This window comes from Bactrocera oleae, chromosome 6, assembly GCF_042242935.1.
Source record: "Bactrocera oleae isolate idBacOlea1 chromosome 6, idBacOlea1, whole genome shotgun sequence".
Taxonomy (NCBI): domain Eukaryota; kingdom Metazoa; phylum Arthropoda; class Insecta; order Diptera; family Tephritidae; genus Bactrocera; species Bactrocera oleae.
The window spans coordinates 58806148-58831727 of NC_091540.1; the positions used below are offsets into that span (position 1 = coordinate 58806148).

Sequence of the window (25580 nt, forward strand, 5' to 3'; positions counted from 1 at the left end):
GTATATACATATGTGTGGGTGCGATTTCTTATATTTTTTTCTTTAATGCCACAGCAGTTTTGCACCTTTTTCCTATTTTCCCACCATTCTTCGTGCATACCGAGAATCGGAAATTCCTCACTGCACTAATATTTACTTAGCCGCTTGTCCTGTCTTGGCGTTAGCACGTAAAGAATGTTGGAATTCCTTTGTTCTTTGCTGCTGACCTGCCAAAGGCTTGACTCAGCCGGAAATTGCGCGCAAATTAAAGCTGTTTGAGTACAGAATTTATACTTACATATATGCAAGTAAGCACTGGTGAATAAAACTAATTCACCTTTGAGTGTGGCATTGTTTTTGCTTTTGTGTAAAATAATTTATTTTTGAGTAAAAAATACATTTACTAAAATATTTTCTTTAAAATTCAATATGTTTTTATGACAGCTATAGCAAATAGTAATCCGATATCGGCAATTCCGGCAGAATTGACAGCTTTTTGAGGAGAAAATTATATGGGCAAAATTTCAGATTTATATCTCAAAAACTGAGACACTAGTTCCAGTATATACAGACGGACGGACATGTCTAAATCGGCCGAGCTAGTCACGCTAATCAATTTTATACTCGTATAGGCTTTATAGTGTCTATAGTGACGTTTCCTTTAACAATTAACAGTTAATTAATTTAACAATTAAATTTTTAATTTAATCTCTGTTAGATATTTTTCTAAACCTGGAGTCGACATGTTGAAAAGATTTTTTTTTTGAAAAAAAAATACCCTAATTTATAATTTTTTCAAAAATATAGGTTAATGTTGCGAAATATTATTCCAAAATACCTCATACATATATATATATAAAGTTAATATTCATGAGATCTTAAGCCCAAAACCAAAACAAGCTACCGAAAGACTCCAATCGCTCTTAAACGTAATTTTCATCAGATATTTGTCTCTCAAAAACAAAGTTCAGCAAAAATTCATCCACTTTCTCAACATTTTATTTTTTAAGAAAAAAGTCAATTTTCTTTACCCTTTACAACCCATCTGTTGAGATGCAAAAAATTGTATAATCATCCGAGTGGCACGGTTTTTACTAACAATTTTTATAATTACAAATTTCATCATTTTTACTCGTAAATAAATATTACTTTATTACACATATAAAAAAAAGCATAAAGTTAGTTCAACAATGTTGCATTTCATTATAAAAATTGTTGCAAGCTAATATTATCTACAACCTTGCGTTTTTTTCAATTAATTTATATTTTATTACAAGCCTTCTCTCTAAAAAATAAACACTATGTAAGCCTTTTTCTCTGAAGCTTGTAAATATATGTAAAATAAATGTGTCTTTAAATTTTATTGTCCACTTTATGACATGCGAAATGGTATGAATCTTCCTCTGCGCCGTAGGCAATTTACCGGAAGTTGTTTGGTCTTTTTACGACTTGCGGCATTTACCCTTTATTGCAAATAACATAAAAGATTAAGACCTGGTAGGAAAGCTTGCGGGGAAATACATATATGAGCAGAAGTTAGAGAGTGTAGAGAAAAAAAAAAGAAAATAATAAATATGGATCAAAATTATATTATGTTAAGTTTACTATAAAATATAATATCTAGAGTAATATTTTTTCAATATGATATATCTGGTAATGCAGAAGGTATACAAATTTAGTTGAGAAGTGCTTGGTAAATTGAAATGAAAATATTGTTTTAACTTTTTTTTTTGGTACGCCTAAATTAGTTTTGAATAATATCCCAAAAAAGAATACCAGAAGCTTGACAAAAGTGTTGATTTTTACCAATATCCGAAAAACTTAGCGGAAACTCAACAAAAAAGCCGCTTGCGGTTTAATTTAATATATATTTTAAATTTTTTCGAAACTTTTTCCTACTGGGCAGCTACATTTTATGTGAATATATTGTTGCCAGGTGTATGCAAATAATTCTTTACAGAATAATAACTATAAAATACCATGTCAATAAGCTCTTTACGTTTATTTAGCTAAGCAATTTTCAGGTTATTACTTTTGCGAACTTTTCATTAAGCACGATATTTTATAACTGCTCTTCTAATTTACTCTGTTGAATTGGAGAGCTAAGTGTGTCTTTGATTATTTGGATTTTCTAAAATATATATATGATTTTTCGTAGAAAGTAAAGTGTGGTAACCAAAATTTAACAGAATTACAATTGAAAAATTAATATAAAAAAAAATAGTTCTAAAAATTGTGAACCGTTTATTAAGCCATAAGTATCGTAAAAGTTGTGTAACTTACATTTCATACAAAAATAAATAGAAATATAATATAAAATAAAGAAAAATTAAGAATTGCAGAACCATGTCTACATTTAGGCGCTTAACTATAAAACAAATAAAAGCCCAAATTTTGGCTTTTTGCTGTTAATAATACAAAAAATTGCTTATTTTGTGGCGATTTGCTGTCAAAATGCAAAAATAATTGCCTACATTTTGGCGCTTTTTGTTTAAGTTTACCAAAATTTGTGAAAATTTAGTTGAATAACCCTTTTTTCAATTAAGAGTAACTATAAAATATATGTAAATACTAATTTATGTGAATATGTATTTATATATAAAGTATATGTAAGCCCTACGCGTATATGTAAATCCACATTGCTTAAGCGGTCTACCAAATCAAAAACCTATTCTAAATATGTGAACCATTTTTATCTATTCTTTAAAGCTTATTTGTCGCTCTCAGCATGAAATTTTCATTTTGAACAAGCAATATTTTATATTTGCCCATAAGTTTCTCCTCGTGCCTCGTGCCTCCAACTCAGACTGTGCAATTTAAATATTTACATGTGTGTTTATATGCATATTTCTTGTTAATGCTACCTCGAAAATCGGCAAAATAATGCCATACTTCTGCTATAAGTGTGTACCTAGCAAACAAAGCATTGCCTTCCACATTTTAATATTTTTTGTTGCAACCATTTTGAACCGTTTCTCTTTCCTCCTCTTTCCAGTTCACCCAGAGCCAAAAATTCCATTGCATTACCAACAGTTAATGATGTGAAAAGCAGTTATACGACGAATTTGGTAAGTTTTTTTTATTACTCATTTATTTTTATTATTATTTCTTTAAGTGTATTTGCATGCATGTACCACAGAGTTAATACTTTTTCCTACAAAAAGTGTAATTAGCTGAATTGGACACTAAAAAGTGCAAAATATTTGTATCTATGTGAGTTGCTTTTTTCCGACTCAAACTAGCGCATACACATTTTGGCGCGCAAATGAAGAAAATTATTCAAGCGTTATGGCGTTTAATTAAGAAATTCATAAATTAAATAGTTGTTGTAAAGTTTGTATTTGTTTTTGTTGTAATCATTACGTAAATAGTTTACTGCATAACTACCTACTCTTATGTGTATAAGCATACTTGAATTAAATGGAATTTTGGGTGCGTTTAGTGAACCCGATAGGAAATAGGAATTGTTAAAAAAATTAAATTCTTAATTAAGATTGAGTATTCAAAATTTTATTTTAGCTTAATATAAGCGAGCGAAAAATATATTAATATATTTTAGCAAGATAATAATATTATTTACTATAAATTCGTAGATGAAACTTAAAACCTTGCATTATATATATATATATATATATAATATAGCAGATATTGTTAAAACAATGACCTACGGGCGGAAAATATGTCAAAAATTGACAAAATGACGCCGTTTTTATATAAAAGTTGAATTTTATTTTAAAAAAACCGGAAGTTCATATAAAATGTAGAAGTATATGCAGAACACGCAGAAAAAACATTTTGATAGTGATCGGATTATTTGCCTCCGAGTAATCACTCAAGCAAATTTGAAAAATTTATTTTTGAGAAAAACGCGTTTAAAGATAAACTGATGGTGCTAATTGAACTGTGTGACTACAAGTTGAAAAGCTGTAATTTAAAAACTATTCAAAGTACCGATTTTGTTTAAATTTCTCACCTGGTGTGCCCCTTAAGAGAAGACTTTGGTACTGAAAATATAGCACAAAAATTGTTTCGAAAATATGCAGAACCTAAATTTATTACCAAAAACGTTTCTGACGCCTTCAAGAACGACTTTATTCACTCACTCAACTCATCTCCAAGCAGACAACTCACAAATTATTTCAAGTAGAAAGTGACGAAATTCTTAGAGGGCCATATCTCTTTACAAGTGGCTATGTAAATAATAAACAGATTACTACAAATGAAAATGCAGGCTATAGTGATACTATTGCCTGTTCAAAAACGAAGCAGGTTGTAGTAGGTTGTGAACAAAAAATTGATCAGTCTCCAACTAAAGTGACAAAAATATTTTTAAAACCATTCATTTGCCACTCATGTATTTTTAAGCAAAAATAAATTCACTTATACTTAATTAAAAGTTGGCTAAATGTGCTTCTCAAGCCCTTAGTCTTAATACAAGCATATTCGTACTTTGAATTTAAAGAATAATAGTGAAGTACAATTAACAAGCAATATTGAAAAAATCCCGATCTCGAACCCGAAATTTCGGAACTCTATAGCGATAATATTAACGCAGCGCGATAATTAAAAGGCATTGCTTTATAAAAAACTGAATCCAATGAATCCCGAAAGTTAAATTTTTGTGCTTTGCTATAATATTGGGATCCCACAGCGATATAGTATACCACAAGATATGCTCTAATACATACCCCCAATTTAACATTTTTCTACAATTTTAATAATCCAAATTTTAAATTAGAAAACACAAACATTGTCTACTTTTAGGAGCATAATAATTATGTATGTATGTATACATGAGTGGCATAAATTATTATCTGAACATTCTTTGCTTACAAACAAAGGAATAATAATGCAAAATCTTACACTGGTGCTATATAAATAACAAGCAATCCCGAAAAGTCCCGATCCCGAATCCGAAATTTCAGGACACTACCGGAAAATCTTTTACACAGTAGAATATTTTAAAGACAATTTCGGTAAAAAAAATAACTCTACTAAATCCCGAAAGTTAAATTTTTGCGCTTTGCTATGATATCGGGATCTGGAAGCGAAAAAGATAATCACAAGCTCTGCACTACCACATATTCCAAATTAAGTAATTTTCCTACAACTTTAATAACCAAATCTTAGATTAGCAACGAAATTGTGGTCTAATTTTAGGCGCTTAATGCTTATAATAGGCATACTTTACGATTCAGACATTCTTTGACTACAAAACTGCGTGCTAGCAATTAGTATTGGTAATTACAGCCTATATATACATACGTAAGTTTATAGATACAAAAGAATTATCATAAATAACAACAAATATAGACACAGTTGTATATAGTAGATGCAAAACATTTGTTATTATAATTAATTGCCACATTCTCGGTTGACCCAGTCACAACAACAACCATAATTATTATTTACTTATGTATGAGTATTTTAGTATGTGTGTTTGTTTGTAAGTGTGTGCTTAGCATTCCCACATGGCATGTTGCATTTATGCAACGTCACAAATTGAGAGGCACAACTAGTCTTTTTAATGGGTCAAAGATATGTGTGTACGTTTATCTCTACAGTAGATAAGGTAAATATGTTTCTTTGCAGGTATGAATAGTTTATTTGTGCCAATAATTAAAATGTATGAAATCACTGAGTAAGCTATGCATACCATAGATACATATATATTGTCAATGTGTGTGTGTGCCTACTTATGTAAATTCACACCTGTTAATTGAGCGCCGTAATTAGGTAAAACATCTAAGAGGTGACCGACATATAAGTGCAATGCCTAGGCATATTTTTGAACTGTTATGTCTGCCATAGAGCTTTAAGATCTTACAAAATTAGATGTCTCTGTATATTTATACATCAAGCAAAAGTTATTTATGTACTTGTACTTTGTCACTCGTTTTTAGCACTTGTAATACTTGCGATGTGCAGCGCTCGATTATATCTTATAATTTACATATTTTATTAATTTAATGTAAGTCACGGCTCGATAACGGACTCGAAGTGCTGCTAAAAAAAGATAAAATGCCGTGATAAATAATCTCAGTCTCAAAGACCGGCAATATTGCTAATACATGAAGGTGCATAGATGCCCTGTAGGAAATTCAATAAATGAAAATATAACCGATCATAATAGAAAATAACTTAATAGAAGTTGGGATCTAAGAGCTTTCCTGAAGAGTTTTTTTAATATACTGAAATAACATATAAAAGTAGTAAGGCTCAGAAATCGATTCCTATATGTCTTGAGTATCGTTTACTGTAGTGCCTATAATGAACTTAACATCTTTCACAATGACCGTTAGCAATATTTTGACGCTCGTATTTGAAGTCTAAATATCAGTTTGGTCCCTTCTATCATTTCTTAGAAATACACCGGAAATATTTACCACTGTAAAGGCAGTTTTTTTTAGATCTTTAACACAATGTATTTCTATCGTTCTCTCAGGACTCTTCAAATAATGAACACTCAAAGGCCAAAGTTTACTATTTATATCACCATTAATCTTGTATCGATTATTTAGGGATATATGAAGCAAAAGTAGTTAATGCTGATAGCGATATTTTTTATTATATGTACTTATATTAATAGTAATGTAGAAAACTTAATTGATAACAATCTTCAAATTTAACTCCTAAAAACTGCCAGCATATTTCACCACAGCTCTGACACTTAGACGCCTCTCATACAAATTTAATTGTTGCTCAGGAAGGGTTCGAACTTCTAAATCTACATATTTTTGTTATTACAACGAGTCGCCGACCATCAATAAAAGCTTTCTGAAAACTATAGCAAGTATATACAAATTTTAGAGATTTCTTGAATTTACCAATGCCATCAGTCACTATTTGACAACTGTCAAATAATCAGCTGTCAAATGGTATTGTGTTGGGAAGAAATTTCTCATGTCAAACTACCAAACAGTTGTGTGATTTCATTTAAAATAATATACGTTTAAAATTTGTTATGTAATTTCCGCTGTCCTACAGTGCTTATAAATACATAGATAACTTAGAAATAATTACTTATGTCAGTTTTTCCTGAAACTCGAGTAGCAACGATAAAATTTTAATGGCACTTTATCATGCGTATGATTAGCGGTATATATGTATGCACTTACGTTTGTATGTTTTATAAATATATATATATTATATACATACACTAATATATCTATATGAAGACGTATATTTACACGACACTACTTATGTCAAAAAGATTTTCTCACATTAATTTTTAATTTTTGTGCCTTTTTTGTTGTCTTTCTCTTCAATTCAAACGCTTCGGCTGCGATCTTTGACCTCTGTCTTAAAAGTAAATAATAAACAAATGCCTTGAGTGCTCAAGTGATGCTAAAACTAATGTGATATATGTGTGAGCAGAAGTCACGTTTCCCACATACATATGTATACACGAATATACATATGTATTTATATTTTTAAGTTATCTTGTAGCGCTGGCAACATTTTATAGCAACATATGTTTCCAACATTTCAACACTAGCATGACAAGCACAACGATTTTGCTTGTGTACACGGATAAAGGCGCATGCTGAACACTTTTTAGATTTTCTTCAAAAACTATTAAAATAGAATGCGGAGAAAGTTCATTGCCACATTCTAATTTTAATTGTACGAAAATGTAAAGATTTTCTTCTGACTTTGTTTGTATATATATTAATGTATATATATATAAATCTATTGCTTACATTGCTTTCTTAATTGATTAAAAAATTTATTAAATATTTATACCCTGAACAGGATATATTAGGCTTGCCACCAAGTTTTATGGGTATATATAAATGAACAGCGTGACGAGCAGAATCGTTTTAGCCATGTTCGTCTGTCCGTCTATCTGTATATACGCAAACTAGTGGAAAACTTTTTTATTTGACAAGTTATCTTCAAGAAATTTTGCACAGCTTATTGTCCAAATTAAGGTAACAATGTCCGTATGTATTTTTCCAACAACTTGGTACATAAATACAATTTTACATATTAACTTGCCACTTTTACAGCAAACTAGCAAAACTTCATATTTCACTGTACAAAATTTTCATTCATAAATGATTTTACAATGGCGTTTACTAGCTGCATTGTCATTCACAACACTATCTTACACTTCACACTTATCTATATGTATATAACCAGATATATATATATACGTAAGGACATATGTATACCATCCTCTCTGTATATTATCCTCTCTACCCTCGCTGGCAAATAATATCGTTGCATTCTTGACTCTTGACTGCTGCTTACATTTTAATTCAAACTTCTTGCAGTCGTAAATTCTCATCCGCAACATTTTTCACCGATGTCGAGTGCTTTATGCTTCTGTATTTACCCCTGCTTTGGCTTGTCTAACTCAACAGCTACTTTAGTGGTAATTTACGCCTTCATTTAAAGTTTATGAGCAAAAACGAAAGGAAGTGTACTTGAACTGACGCTGCGTTTACAACAGAAACAACAACTGTGTAGATTCTTACACACCTTTCTTTCATATTTACTTCCTTTTTCTTTATTTCTAGATTTTTTTTATACAATACAATACTGCAACTCAACTGCCAATGCTTTGGGGTAGTCCACCTCAAAACCAACACTTTGTGTAAACACACATATTTGTATATATATATATTATTTATATATATTCACAGATGCATACTGTGACTATTGGATTCATGCGTGAATCGTGCCTTCTTAAGTGGTATTTTGCTTGCTAGTTCTGTTTTATATGGAATGGTTGTGTACACAACCCTCTATAAATATACATACAATTATATATGTATGTATGTATGTATGTATGTATATATAGTTCTATAGTCATATTTGTTATTTGCGGTTTTTACTTGAAGTGTTACTTGTTTATTCGGTGTTGTGTTGCCAAAGCGGAAATGCAGTTTTAGTAGCATTTTGCGCTCACACATACAAACATAAGTGTGTCTAAGCTGAGTTAAGGAACTTCTTCATTAGAACGGAAGTGACGCGAACTATATAACACTTTACAGGTTCATTTCTTAAAACATAAATATATACAAAATACTTTATCTTGATTTTGATAAGCTTGTATGGCAACTACAGTGTACAGCATAAATGAAGGTACGGTTGGTTATTTCTACTATTTTTGATTTCTACTAGTTTTGTTAGAAAATATTATTTTTGGCGATATATTTCGGAAATTGATTTCATTTTTATTGAATATTTCGATATTTTAGTAATATTTCGTTTTTTGACATACATACATATTTCGTAGTTAATTTACATATTATTTCATTCACAATATTTTTATACTCTCGCAACCTGTTGCTACAGAGTATAATAGTTTTGTTCACCTAACGGTTGTTTGTATCACCTAAAACTAATCGAGTTAGATATAGGGTTATATATATATAAATGATCAGGATGAAGAGACGAGTTGAAATCCGGGTGACTGTCTGTCCGTCCGTCCGTCTGTCCGTCCGTCTGTCCGTCTGTCCGTCCGTCCGTGCAAACTCTAACTTGAGTAAAAATTGAGATATCTTTATGAAACTTGGTAGACATGTTTCATGGTACCGTGAGACGGTTGGTATTGCATATGGGCGTAATCGGACCACTGCCACGCCCATAAAACGCCATTAATCAAAAACAAATAACTTGCCATAACTAAGCTCCGCAATAAGATACAAGACTGTTATTTGGTACACAGGATCACATTAGGGAGGGGCATCTGCAGTTAAAATTTTTTTTTAAAAAGTGGGCGTGGTCCCGCCTCTAATAGGTTTAATATGCATATCTCCTAAACCGCTAATGCTATAATAACAAAATTCACTGGAAGCAAATGTTTTTAGCACTTCTATTGACGGTGTGAAAATAGTTGAAATCGGGTGGCAACTCCGCCCACTCCCCATATAACGGTACTGTTAAAAACTACTAAAAGCGCGATAAATCAAGCACTAAACACGCCAGAGACATTAAATTTTATCTCTGAGATGGTATAAGATGACTTTATAGGAACCGCGTTCAAAATTAGACAGTGGGCGTGGCACAGCCCACTTTTAGGTGAAAACCCATATCTTGAGATCTGCTTAACCGATTTCAACCAAATTCGGTGCATAACGTTCTTTTCATGTTTCTATGTCACAGTGCAAAAATGGGCGAAATCGGACTACAACCACGCCTACTTTCCATATAACACCATTTTAAATACCACTTGATTCTTTCACTTTCCACTATGCAAATCAAGCAACAATGATTATATCGGCGTAAAACTTTGCGTGAATAATACGTTTAAAGTATGCCACCTTGTGACCAAAAATTGTCTAAATCGAACCAAAACTGTTCAAGCCCCTAAGTACTAAATATGTGGACCCCAGTGCCTATAGTTGACCTTCTACCGAAAATATCAGTCAATCCACAAAGAAATCTCAAACGAGTATACCATTTGACTTTGCGAGAGTATAAAATGTTCGGTTACATCCGAACTTAGCCCTTCCTTACTTGTTTTACATTAAATTGGGATTTAACATTAAAACAAAGAGAAAAAGGTATGCTAGTTATTTTAAATTTTTTCATTTTGTATTGGCAAACTTGTCATAGCGAACGTCCAACTATTTCAAATAAATGCAAATAAGGATTTATGTGCTGCGAAATGAGTTAGTGTTATGCATACTTTATAGACACACATATCTTTAGATACATACATATGTAGATGTATATACAATTAGTCTACATTTATGTATGTATTATATATATGTATTGATGCAAATGTGTGCCAGATACTCCAACGCTTACATATGCTAATTGCATTCACAACTTTTCATAATGAATATCTTTCTCAGTGCGCATGCTCACAGTCATTAGAACTAGCTACGCTGTCTTACAGCTCCATTCCGTCAGCGAGCAGTCGGAGCGATTTTCGCTAAAGTGCAATTGCAGTGAAAAAGCGACTTCAAAATTGCTATTCTGGGTTAAAAAAAAAAAAACAACAACATAGCAATCTGAGCATACAAATGACGACGTTAGAAAGAGTCACTACACTTATGCATACACACAAACACAGGTATACAAGTTTATGCGAGTACGTAATCTCTATAATTTGCTCTGGCATAAGTAATTTAGCATAAAAGGAGCAACACGAAAACCAGAATTGGATAATCGAAGTTTGATTTCCATATTACTCTAACAGCTAGTGGAGAAAACTAGGTCAGCTCGATTAAAATGCGTTTGATTGCATTCTGAATGCTTGTGAAGTGCATGCGTACGTTATACTTATATAGGTACCAAGTGCATACATATGTACATACATACTTGTACGTATGATTATGTATTTTCTAATGTAAAAATGATGTAGCCATTTAAAGTGAGATTTCACAGATGAGGTTTTCTGCCACAAGAAGTAACAGTTGAGATTGCTTCTACATTCTACATCCATAATTATGGCAAGTAATTAACAAAAATATTGTACAATTATTTCTATGGATGTACATACAAGTACATACATACATTTGTGCATTTTCAATATATGCTCAGATGAAAAAAGAAAAAAATTTAAAATAAAGCACATTTTTTTGCAGAGTTTTTGGGTTCAGTTATACTAATACTTATTATAAATATATATACAATAAATAAAATTGCACTTCAAATTTTTTCTTCTTCCGAAAGATGTTTGCCAAGGTCAAGAAAACCAAATCAAGGCTTATTAAAGGTTACTAAAATTCAGCTATTCGTATTTGCATCCCTGTAAGCAGTCTATTAAACGAGTTTGAAGTCTTTTAAAAATAATAAGTCGAACTAAGAGTAAGTTTAATCCACATTTTATAAATCTGATAGAGACATACTACGACCTAAAGCATATTTTCTATCGTTATGACACTGCAGAACCTACAAACGTTTAAGCTCCTTTGTGAAAACTTACATTAGCTAATGAAGAGATTTCGAAAAACTTTAATGTTGTCTATAACTGACGAAACCTTGAAGTCTCAGCTGTAGATTTATACAAAACATGTTCTGAAGTTCTTAAACTACAAAATATCGATTGTAGAGCGGTTTCAGATTTTTCGCTAGGTTTTTCTGTTGCTAAAGTATAGAAGTAGTATAAGGAATTGAGGCTCTATTGAGCAAGGAAGGGTGAAGTCTCTAAATTATTAAATATTAGAAGGAAAATATTTTCTGTTTATTCTTATAAAAATGTGAATATATGGTGTAGATAAATTATGGAACCTAAGGGGTATGACAGAAAAAAGGCGATCCATTGTTCTAAACTTTTAAGGGAATATTTATACATAATTTAAGAATGCACAGCATCGTCGCCAAAATTCGATTTTGGATCAGATAAAAAAAATACAGAACACGCATAAAAAGTTTTATACTTGTAGTATTCATAACCTATCGAATTTTTTTCTAATTTCACAGTAGATATGAACCATTCTCCAAATCGACATGATAACTGAAAAGCCATAAATGCGTTTATAAATGTTTAAATTTTTTTATTAAAATCAATAATTAAAATATATAATTATTAAGTATATTCAATAAATATCTATGCATATGTTAATTAACTTATGCATATACCGTTATCTCATAAAGCAGTTATGCGCACTAAAACTATGCTATCATCGAGTCATTTTCTCTCTCAGCCTATGCTGTCATTGCGTGAATAACTGTATTTTATTGCAATTATAAGATGCCTGCTTGCTTTTATGAAGCCATGTTTTCGACCAAGAGGTTTAGCTGCAACATATCCACTTTATTTATCGGTATTATCACATAATCTTTATTATATATGAAGAAGTTATGCGCTAACTTCGCAACTATGCATGTCATGTGATATCCATGTGAGAGTACGCGTATTAAGCGAAGTGATGGCACTTTTATGCGGAATCGTGACAGTTGTCAATAAATCCGAGGCAATGACATCTGCGTTTGACAATGACAGTGCTAGTAAGCAATACTAAGGTTGCAGTTGTAGATGTTATTGTTGTTGTAATTGTGTGTTGCTCGAGGAATAGCAGCGTGAATATGAATATTTATTTTATGCAATTAGTGTATTAATTACATTATTTTCTATATATCGAGGTGGAAAAAAATCAACCGCAAGTCATTCAACTGCACTGTAGGGAATTCCTATATGAACATTTATGCCGATATACAAATGTTATTTTGGTGTAATAGTTCTTTTTCTGTATAATCAAAGTTGAAAATTGTGCATAAAAGTAGAAATGATAATTTTTTAGGCACATAATATACCTAGTATACAAGTATATATGTACAAATGTATATATTTATGTGTGCATGTGTACATATTCCCATTCAAAGTATAACCAACTTCCCGATGAACTCAAACAATCACAGTGAGACAATTAAAGTTGCAGACAAAACAACTCAACACTATTTTTCAAACAACACGCTGGAGAGTCGAACTTGCAGATGTTTCTTTTTTTTGGTTTTTACTTTTTCACTTCAGTGTAAAATTTTCTTTTTCTTTAATTTTCTCATCTTTAACTTTTTTCATTCATATTTATACCCTGGGTATATAAGTTTGCCACGAAGTTTGTAACACCCAAAATCAAACGTCGGAAGCCCTATTAAGGACATACATATATAAATGATCAGCGTGACGATCTGAGTCGATTTAGCCATGTCCGCCCAAATATGTATATGCGAACCAGGCTCTCCGTGTTGGAGATATCAAGCTGAATTTATGCACACGTTCTTTTTTCACCGAAAAGCTGCACATTAGTCGGAACCGGCGATATGGTACAACTATAGCATATAGCTGCCATACAACCGACCCATTAAACGCAAGTCCTTACATGGAGAACTTTTTTATTTGACAAGGTATCTTCACGAAATTTGGCATAGATTATTACTTAAAGCATCGCTACAATTTCCAAATAACTTGTACTGATCCGAAAACTATAGCTTAACATATAGTTGCATACAAACTGATCGATCAGGATCAAATCCTTGTATGCAAAACTTTTTCATTTTACTCGGCGTTTTCTTGAAATTAGGCACGGGTTGTTATCAAAGACAATGTTACAATCTCCAAACATGTTCAGATCAGACCACTATAGCATATAGTCGTTTTATGCTATAAGAAATGGAACTGTGAAGGGTATTAGTAGCTTTTATGCATCGACGTTAATTTTTTTTGCTTTTAAAATTTTCGCAGTTGTCTTTATTACTTTTTTCAATAATTTTTTTTTTCATCTTTTTTTAACTTTTTTTTTGTTATTTTACATTCATTTTGTTTTTTTCTACTATAATTTTTCTCTTTTCTATAATTTTTTCTTAATTTTTATTTTTGTTTCCCGACTTTTTCTGTATGGCCATTATATAACTGCAGAATTCTTCAATTGAACTGAGTTCTTACTTTCTCCTTATATATTTTTTCGCTTTACCTTCGCCTTTCCTCGCTTCAATTTGATTATAACTTTGGCGTAGTTTTTGCTGGCATTCGCTAGTACATTGTTGTTGTTGCAGTTTTTTTTTTTTTTTTTTTTGTGTACTCAGCGACTGCATAACTACGCTAACAGCTCACATTACTCACAAGTTTCAATTTTTCTTCATAGAAAATTTTTCTTTTATGTACTTTTTAAATCATTCATTTTTCGTATCATCTTTCTTAGTTTCCTTTGCTTTCCCTTGGCATACATACAGACACATAAGTATATACATATTTCTTGAATGATTCACTGCACACCAGCCATCATTATTATTATAATCATTAACTCAGTCATTTTTAACTCGCTGACTGCAGGTAAAACGCTCGCTTCTCAGACCCTGCTTCATTAACACCGCTCATAGTGACGCTTACTGAGTTAAATTTTGTGGCCCCATATATCAGCAGCTACCATGTAACAGCTTATTGACCACCTTTCGCCTTTATTTGCTTAAATTTGTGCTGGAAGTGCTTTTTGTCGAGATTCTTTACACCTTCTCTCAGTGTGGTCGCACCGTTTCTGCTCGACTGCTCACTTACATGTATTGAGTATATATACATAGTTAAATTCATATATATATATATATATGGATACTTAAATACATACTTAATTACATATGTATCTATATTCCCAAGCATCTACCACTCTTGTTATGAGCAAGTTATTTGCGGTCAAATAAAAGAAGGCCTAGACATTTTGCAGCGGTTTTCCGGTCAACCGAACAATGAATGAAATTAAATTCTCTCATGTCATAAAATCATTTGTTTTATACAAATTTGTTGCTGTTCTTTATTTAAACACTAAACTGTATACTATATATACCAACGACCATTATGTATGCTCTTCATAACCCAGTAGGGAAATATATGAGCTCCTATTAATTTGCTAGATGAGTTGAAAATCATTATGGATTTTCTTTCGCTTTGTAAAAAATAATAAAAAATAAGAATAAATAAAATTGCTCTTTTCTACACAACCAAACATCCGGTTAGACTAAACTCATTAGTTTTGAGTACTTCAGGACTATTTGTGATTTAAAATTTTTCATCAAGTATTTGCTTTCGTATTGTTGATACCTTGTTCAAGTTTATATTGTTGTAGCATTATAAAATATGTTCCAAATAGTATCGAGTAATCCAAATGGGTTGACAATCCCTACGGTCTTTGGTCAGACAACACACCAGCTTTTACTTTTGCTACTCTATTCAATATATTCCTAGCCTTATACAACTTTTTACTTTTTTACTAAATTCGAAAAATTCAGCGACGATTCTAAAATAAAATAAAAATTTCAGACGAAATTTAGTACAGTTAGAATTAGTTGGTTCTTTCCAACGTTATGACTCATTTCTTAAATACAAAAGTATTCAAAAATTCAATGTGCAAAAAAACTTAACAACTAGTTACTTTTGAACTAGTAACATTTTTGATATAAGACGGGCTTCTTCTTCGCAGAATTATTTTTAATAAGTCATACTAATAAATTAATTAGTTATAAACAAGAACATTGACCATGTTAACTTCGCTTGCACCGAAACTATGATAACCATCACAAATACAAAAGATTCCATACAAAAACTTGAATTTACACGGTTTATATGGCAGCTATATGCTATAGTAGTTGGATCTGCAAAATTTCTTCAGATATTGTTCCGTTGCTTTGAACAAAAATCCATGCAAAATTTCGTGAAGATATCTTGTCAAATGAAAGAGTTTTCCATACAAGCATTTGATTCCGATCATTCAGTTTATATAGCACCCATAGTAGTCAGCGGTTTCGACAAATGTGAAGCTTCTTGGAGAGAATATTACGTGTGCAATTAGATTTAGTTTAATATATAGTAGGTTTCTCAAAAACTGAGGGAACTGAGGTTTGCGTATATACAGACAGACGGATGCACAAACAGACAGACATGGCTAAATCGACTCAGCTCTTTATGCGGATCATTTATATACATATATATTTTATAGAGTCTCTAACATTTCCTTCTAGGTGTTACAAACTTAATAGCAAACTTAATATACACTGTTCAGGCTATGCAAATTAATAAGAAATTTAAATTTAGAAATTTAATTAATCTTTACTTAAATTAATTATGAAAAGTACATTAATCGGTTTCATATCGCTTGAAAATATACTACATTAAAGCATTATATTGCTTATATTATAATATAAATCAAAATATTATTTTGCTTTAAACATAACAACTAGTTTGTTACTACCCACATATGAAAGAGATAATTTTTGCTTCAAAGCTTCCTATTGAAAAAAAAGAAACAATTCGAAATATAATTTTCAAGTGTTCCTTTCGTAACTAGTTGCTTACTAGACCTTGTCCAACCAGTTCACTTTACCTTCAAATATTAATATATGTTGAATATAAAATTTTTGTAATTTCAAACGCTAGAACACCATTTGCAACCAGTCTGTTACTAGTTACTTCCAAATCAGTCCACTTTATTTAACTCACAATTCCTACAAAAATGCTTATTACTTCGCAAGCTCTGAAAAGAACCCTCAAAATGTACATACAAATTTGCACATAGTTAAGTAATCGCAGACTTATTGCAATTATTCATTTTTATAAGTGGAAATAACTACGTTTATGTACTAACATACATACATTTACATATGTATGTTACATAATGTGAAATGTAATATTTTCAACACTCCAATAGAGTGTGTGGAGGAGACACAATTAATTGCCAGTGTAGTGTTAGGTAAAAGTGTGTATATTCGAGTGTGTGCATCTACGTTTAATTACTTCCACTTCAATTGAAATTCAACCACCACTAAAAGTCATTGTGCTCGCTTGCAATTATATATTACATTTTGCCTGACGATCCTGCTCAAATTTCACATTTTTATCATATTGATACTTCTTGCGTGCCTTCAACTTCAATGAATGAACTTTAGGCGGTAGGTATTGTAGGTATCGAATAGGACTACCTAGTAGGAAATTAAACTTGTTTAAAATGGTTACGGAACTAACTTTTTTCGGAGTAGTACTAGTCTAAGCTGCATACAATAAAAATTCTATATCTCGAAACTGATGTCTTTGCGAGTGTTATTCTTGATTATTAATGATTTCATAGAAATCACCCTTGGTGAATACGTGCACCACTCATTTAATACATTTTAATTATATTCAATTATTAATATATTACTAATGTGTACACGAATATGCATGTGTAAGTGTTTGTGTGTTTGACTATCAATAAAGTACCTATAATGAATAATCGCTGTCGTCCTTGTTCGATACGCAATAAAGCCGAACTATAAATATTAATAACATTTCATAGAAAATCTGCACAATGAAGTAGCAATCTATGGACAAACAATATCGGCGATTGTTGGATAAATACAAACAGCTGTCCACCATAAGTCGATCATATACATATTTCTAGAGACGCAAATAGTGAATACTTTGGAATAACTAAATTTACAGTGATGTTGATAGAAATAGAAACTGGCATATATTTCAATTATATTTATGGTTTCAAAAAATTTAGAACAGTTTATTATAAGAACTCTTGCGTTTTATGAGATTATGAAAGTTTTTTAAAATTTCGTGGCGAGACAAGATGAAATGTTTTTAAGAATTTTTGAGTTTATGAAAAATAATTGTTACCGTATTAAAGACTATAAGAGCAAACGGCAGAAGTTTTTACACAATTAATAAATAACATTTAAGATAGGATTCATAAAATATATACTATATAACAACTGATCAAATTTGACTCAGACTGGTCCAAATGTTTGAAAACTGCATTTTTGAAACATGTTTTTTGCCTGGTCCAAATGATTGAAAACTATATTAAAAAAAAAAAGATTTTTGATAAAAAAAATTTTATTATAAATTTTATTTATTATATTTTACATATTTTTTGTCAGTCCGGGTCATTTTTGATCAGATGGTATTATATATGAAAGACGGAATAGAAGTAGAAATGAAGTATTGCATTTTCTTACATTCTAAAAATAATAATAAAATTTAAAAACAGGACCTAAATAAATACATTCGTTAATTTCTACCCCAGAGACTAAGACCAAACAAACTTGGGATCACATAATCCTCTGCATATGTCTTAAAAAACTCTAAATTTTTTTGAGATATTTAAAAAGCAAGGTCTGAACTAAAATACAATATTTAGCTCATTAAGTCTCATTACCGTAATATTTCTATATTTATAATTCTAAAAATTTCATAGAAACGCTTAATAAACCGGTATTGCCAATTGTTGCTAGAAGTTTCAAATTATTTTAAGAGCTAAGCGATTTTTTTGCTGTATCTAGGTCTAGGAAGGATATACAAGTTGTGAGTTCTTATATTCTGAACTCGAACTTTAATGCAGCAGGATAGATTTTGTTTCACTCTTTTTAAACAAATATTTAGGACGCCGTTCCTTTTCGATTTTCCTTTTTGGATCCAAAATTGTAGATTAACCAATGATGACGACAGATTAATGAGCCCAAGAAATAGAAAACTTTTATTTTTACGTCTGCAATATAAACTAAATCAATTTAAAATTGGCTTATCACTTCGTCAGGTGTGCGACTTTGATAAAACAGCAATATCTTGTGGTTGGGAATTAACTGATATGTTCCTTATTTTATGCTAGATTACTTAACTTAAGAATTGCTGTAGGCTATGTTATTTAAAAAAAAAAAGTTAATTAATGTACATTCACAGAATTTTATATACTTTAATAATTGGAGATTCATTCTGACAGTTTTTTGGATTTCCTTAATTTCGTAGCCGATCTTCGAAAAAAGGTGTTAGGCAGTGAGAGAGAATTTTCTGCCTTAAATTATCTCAAATCTAAAGCAATAAAAATGTTAGAATTACTATAGATCAATACAATACAGGTAATGATCGAAGGAATAATCAAAATTTCAAGTTTTGACAAAACGATGGTTCCCAAAAAAAAAATAATTTTTTTTAAAAATAATTATAATTCATAAATGCTTAAAAATATGTTATTTTTAAAACTCTTATTTGTTCGATAACTGCCTGGAAAATATATCTAAGTAAGTCGTGTGAAAACTTCAAGGCGATCGATACAGCCTTTTTGGAGAAATTTTCTCACCGACCACGAAAACAGTGCTTCGAGAAAAACGATTCATAAGCCGATTGCACTAAGCTCAAAATTTATTATAAATACGCTCATATCTCCGAAACTACTTAATGCATTAACTTCAAATTTTTGGAAGATATTATCGTATAGGATATATATAAATTCTATACATATGCAAAAAAAAAATCAATTTTTTCAAATTCACAAGTGGATATAACCCCTTAAAAGTGGAAAGGAAAGAGAGAAAATGGCAAAATGCTAATTTTAATATAACTTAAACAAAAAATATAAATATTTACTGCTAAGAAATGCAAAATCTCTGAAGCAACGCTTTAATTTGCTTATATGAAACTAACTGCTATTTCTTAGCGCACTACTGTATTAACGAAGATTTCTAATTCAAAAGCATATACCTACTTATGTAGTATTAGTGTTATTATTAATGACATTTGAATGCTTAATGCGCAACAGTTAACCTCACAGTATGGTGGGTGGCATATGCATACACATATATATTTACAATACATACACATATACATACATATAATAAATAATTACAAAACAATGTTAGATATTTATGAATCTCATAGAATTTCTATAGCATAAATACGCACAAAAGACAAACACTACCACAGTGCCAACGTTGAATTTAATATATATAATAGGTATATTTAGTAAGAAGTAATATAGGTAACTGCATTGGCTTCAACAAGGATCAAGCTAAGCGGTGTAGTGCAACCTTCTCAAGCCAAATAATTGCAAGGCAGTTCAACTGAAGTCGACAAGTAAACAGCTTTATGAGCACACGATTAAATTCAACTTATTGAGTTGGCAATAGCAGCGGCAACATACGTGTGCAAACGGGCAGCAGCCATTATGCGCCTGCAACTATGCAACGATTATTGAGCGATTGGCAGGTTGACCTCAACGAGCAGCGTTGCGTGTACAAGCTAACAAACAACAACAACAAATTGTATTTTATTATCACTATGAAAGCGTCGGCACCAGTCGTTGTGTTGGTGTATGTGTGTGAGCAACATGTTGCCAGCGATAAAGGTGAAGTGTACGCATAGTAAAAACAAAGCGAAATTGACTTTTTGCTCTCGAGCAAATTAAAATAATCTTTACACAATGGCGCATTTTAGCAGTGAGACAGTGAGATAGCTGTTAGTGCTGGCAGCGTGTTGTTGTTGCTGTTGCTGTATTTGTTGATAATACACCTGCGCGTAATCAATATTTGCCTATTTGTTGATAGTCAACAATAGCCCCAAAAGCAATAACAAGAACAAACACACATCCGCAAAGAGTTTTAGCACTCAGCAGCGTCTGTTGTTGTTGCTATTGTTATTGGTATTATTATTTTAATCATGCACGTGTATGCGTATGTGTAAGTCTGTGTTACGTCCCTTTGGTGTGGAATGGCCAAGCAATGTTAAGTGTTTCTAGAATTAGTTCAGTTTTATCAGCGCGTCGGTGTTGACATTGTCGGCAAATCTGAAAATCTAACGGTATCTTTTTTGAAGTTAATAGGTAACTTTTAGTGGTTATCGGTGATTGTTAAAGGCACGCGAAATTCATTTTAAAAAGACGCGCACGAAGCAATCGTAACGGTAATACTATCGACTAGTGTGAAAGCGTATTTACACGCCGAGCGCTTGATTGGCGCTACATTTCCGGCGCCATGAAGCGTCTCATCATACCAACGCTGATTGACACATATGGCCTGATTAAGTTTTGGGACTTCGACACTGTACCGCCGGCTGGCAGCGAGCGTGCGAAGCGTGAATATGGAAGGAATAATGGGAGTAGGCGGCATGCACGCTACTCCGTGCGCAAGCAGAAGGTAGCAACTATGGGTGGCCTCTTTTGCTTTAAATTAATATTTAGATAAGTTGCGAGAAAGTAAAAGTTATACGGTCAATATTAATAGTGCAAATCAAGTTAAATTATATAGAGTTTAATTAAATGAAAGGAAGAGTGTGAGAGCAAACAGCAATGCAAATTGAGGCAAACAAGTGGCGTTAACTAGCAGTCAACAATGACCTTTTGGTAGTTTTTATGTGTGAATATTGTTTATACTTGTATATACATACGTATGTATGTATGTAAATGTGCGCGTATGTAAAAACTGAACAGCTGAGTTTGCTGAGCTGGTACATAATTTTTGTTGTTTGACAAGAATATTCGCTGAAAATTTGATGTTGATGAATAGTTGCAAAGATATGAGCGTATTTGTTAGAATTTTTTAATTTAGTGTAATCAACACTCAAAACTTTGTTTTTTTCTGGAAATGTCGTTTGTAGAGTCGGTGATAAAAGTTTCTCCAAAGCGGCTGACCGATAGACTTGAAATTTTCACACGACTTTCTTAGATATATTTGTGAAGAATACGATATTTGATAATTACTTGCATATCGATTTTTTAGGTCACTTTGAAGTTTAAATTTTTTCGCCAAAAATTACTTTTTTCTGGGAACCCGCCATTTTTGTCAAAAAATCAAAGTAGTCCTTTCTTAACTATCGATATCTGTTGTTATAACAATTTTTTTTCGTTTTTGGAGTTTCTGATGGTACGAAAAATATATATGCTACATTACTGTGGTAAGTTTTCGCAGAAAATGCAAAAAAGAAAAAAAACGATTCAATATTTCATACACCTATTATTTCGTAGTAGCAACTATAAAAACAAGTAGTTTTGAATCGTTTAGAGGGTTTTTCTTTGCATTTTTTGAGAAAACTTGCTATACTACTGTACATACTGCCTACCAATTTTCAAAAAAATTTAATGGCTTGTTAAGAATCTTTGATTGAAAATTAGTTTTGGTTTTCGATGTTAAGTCAAAAAAGGGAGAAAAAATCAATATATTAAATAAAACAGAATATGGTTTGTTTGGGTCATAAAAAAATAAGTTTGCACAAATTTTCTTGGGAAAAAAATTTGCGTAAAAGATAAAGATAAATAAAAACAAAAAACTTGGTTATATTTTCATTACCTACAACTTTGCCATATAACTAGGATCCGTAGTTTTGCCGTAAATCGAGATAAATCGATTTTAACCCATAAAAATTTCAACATGCTCCTCCCTTTCGTCTTTTTGACGAAAATTATTTTTCCTCACATTTCTGATTTTAACTTTCGTTTACAATGGGTTTCGATTTACTATGATTTTTTTACAATTTTAACCATTTTCAAAGGTTTCAGAGCTCTGGCATATATTGTTAAAGATTTATTGATTTATTTATTTTTATACCTTATACAGGCTATATTAAGTTTGGCACGATGTTTTTAAAACCAAAAGGAGACGTCGGAGACCTTATATAAAGGGTTTTCCAATAGGGGTGATATGATTTCTTAATGTCGTTTCGGCCATTTTTAATATGTCATGATCTGTAATTTTTTTTTCATTGTATTCCGTAATGTTTACAATTTCATCATGGAAACATATGCGCAGGAACAACGTTTACAAATTACTCAATTTTATTATCAAAATAATCGTTCTCCAATTGCAATTTTTTTAAAAAATTCATCTTCCCCGATGAAGTTCACTTTCATCTAAGTGGTACGGTAAATAAAAAAAACTGTCGATTCTGGTGCGAAGAAAATCCACAAATGATTTATGAACAACCATTACATTCTCCTAAATTGACACGTTGTTATGGTTTTTGGTGTGGTGGAATCATCGGTCCGTACTTCTTTCGAAATGAAGCCTGTGTCAGTAACAGTTTACTGCCAATGGAGAGTAGGATAGATCTATGATAAACAACATTTTATGGCCGCAATTGGAAGAAGTTGATCTTGACAACATCTGGTTCCAACAAGACGGCGCTGCGTGCCACACAGCCTGTGCAACAACCGAATTATTGCGAGAAATTCAAGAAATTGTGACATTGAATGGCATCCAAGAAGTTGTGGTTTAACACTATTAGAGTACTTCTTGTGGGGTTATTTGAAGTCATTGGCCTTTGGCAATAAACCAGACTCTTCAAGCTTGAGAAGTCAATATTGAACGAGATTTTCATGACATACGACTTGATTTAGTGGAAAAAGTACTCAAAAACTGTGTTCATGTTTCTGCAAAAGAAGTCGTGGCTATTTGAATAATGTAATATTCAGAACTTAATTGAATCGATTGTGTTTTTTTTAAACATATCACACTTATAGGAAAACCTTTTACATATAAATGATCAGCGTGGCGAGCTGAGTCGGTTTAATCATGTCCGTCAGTTAGTCGGTACATACGCCAACAAGTCCCTCAGTTTTTAAGTTATAGATCTGAAATTTTACACATGTCATGTTCTCACCAAAAAAAATTTTTTTTATCAAGGTATCTGCACGATATTTAACACAGCTTATTATCCAAGTCAACGCTAAAATCTTCGAAGAAGTTGTTCAGGCCGCAGCACTATAGCTTATAAGTGGCATTTAAATAGACCGATTAAAACCAGAATAACAATCTTTGTATACCCTTTTATACTTTAAAAGCTGCACCTGTGAATTACAGCTTCGATGCAACCGATGTTAAGGTTTATTCTTATTTTAAATATTTTCTAAGCTTTTTCAGTTTGTATTTAGTTTAAAATAGCACCAAACCATCGGGGTTTCAGAGCACAGTGAAATGTAAATTCATATTTTTCGGCTAATGATTTCCGTTATCAATTTGACTACACATGTGGCAAATTGCACAACATAGGCATTTAAATTGTAATGAAAAATAGTTGATAGCACAGAAATGCGTTTGTGTGTGTGTACATATGGTATATACCACATCTACTTGAAGTATTTCTACATTTTAATAATAGAAAGGAAAGATAGAATACATTGTTCGACGCTAAAATGTCTTGAATCATTAGTCATTTTGTCAAATTTGTGCACAATAGACACACATCTACGTATGGTATGTATGTATGTATATATGAAATAGCATCTAAATTTGTTATAGAAAAAACGACACGGACAGTTGGCACGGCATAGTTCATTTGTACAATTGCTGTTTATCACATGTTGATCATATGTACAGCTATCAATTGCCTTGGGATATACGCGTACATGTGTCCTAGGTAACAATATTGATTATGTATGCACAAAACAATGTATGTATGTATATGCTTTATTTAAGCAGTTTGATAAAATATAAATGAAATGAACATTGACTTCGTTTGCATTTGAGTTCATGATATGTAGAAAATGCTTATAGTAAATGATCAATTGCTGACGGACTTACATATATGCACACATCTGTATATAGCGTAAATGTTGCATTTTTTTATAGAAATATGTTTACTTGACAAATAATTGATTTGTTACATTTTTATCAGTATTTCGTTTGTTTGAAACGATTAGTAATATACTATGTACATACATAAAATATTGTATATAAAAGCAAATACTTCATATGTGAAAATCGATATGCATACAAATTAACATTCGTACATAGTACATAGGTATATACATACATAAGTGTGCCGCTGAGGAGTTTCGAAATTTATTGGCTCGGCATTTCGCACTTTAGATATGATAAACGACACGTTTTCCCGCATATGCGCGTACCCAACGGTACAAAAAAATTTAAAAAGTAATTAAAAATATATTTAAAACAGAATAATATAAAAATATTTAAAAAAAATATATATTTAAAAAATATTTTAAAAAAATCTACAGAAATAAAACATATAAAAAATGATTATCAAATATGAACAAAGTTTAAAAACAACAAAAAATGGAAATATAAAAAATAAGGAAATATAAAAATAAAAAATAAAATAGAAAAAAAATAAAAAAAACCAAAAAAATATAGACAGTATACAAATAAAATAAAATATAAATTAAGAAAATTTACAGAAATAAAATATGTAAAATAATTTGAATATATACCTTCTATATGTATAAAAAATTTATAAAAATACAAATATATTTTAAAAATGTTTAAAATTTACAACAATAAAATATATAAAAAATATATAAAAAAAATAAAATAAAAAATTTAAAATGATATATAAAAAATATAGAATAAATAAATAAAAAGTATAATAATAAAATATACAAAGATAAAAAAATAATTTTTTTTTTAAATTGACAAAAACTGTAAAATAAATAAACAAGTATAAA

The 25580-nt window shown here is 31.1% G+C and overlaps 1 protein-coding gene and 1 long non-coding RNA gene across 12 annotated transcripts in view; one reads left to right on the forward strand and one right to left on the reverse strand.

Annotated features, from left to right (window-relative positions):
- Positions 1 to 25580, forward strand: part of RhoGEF3 (Rho guanine nucleotide exchange factor 3) — a 292834-nt gene that overhangs the window by 258613 nt on the left and 8641 nt on the right. For 5 of the 6 annotated variants that reach the window (XM_036359399.2, XM_070111335.1, XM_070111337.1 and 2 more), the window contains one exon: positions 2975 to 3047. In XM_036359399.2, the coding sequence (XP_036215292.2) occupies positions 2975 to 3047 (73 nt within the window). Of the gene's footprint in view, positions 1 to 2974; positions 3048 to 21045; positions 21319 to 25580 lie in introns of those variants that run through there. The other variant, XM_070111339.1, reaches the window with a different exon arrangement.
- The window catches only part of LOC118680298 (uncharacterized), a 122782-nt gene that overhangs the window by 82595 nt on the left and 14607 nt on the right, over positions 1 to 25580 (reverse strand). The window lies entirely within an intron of this gene.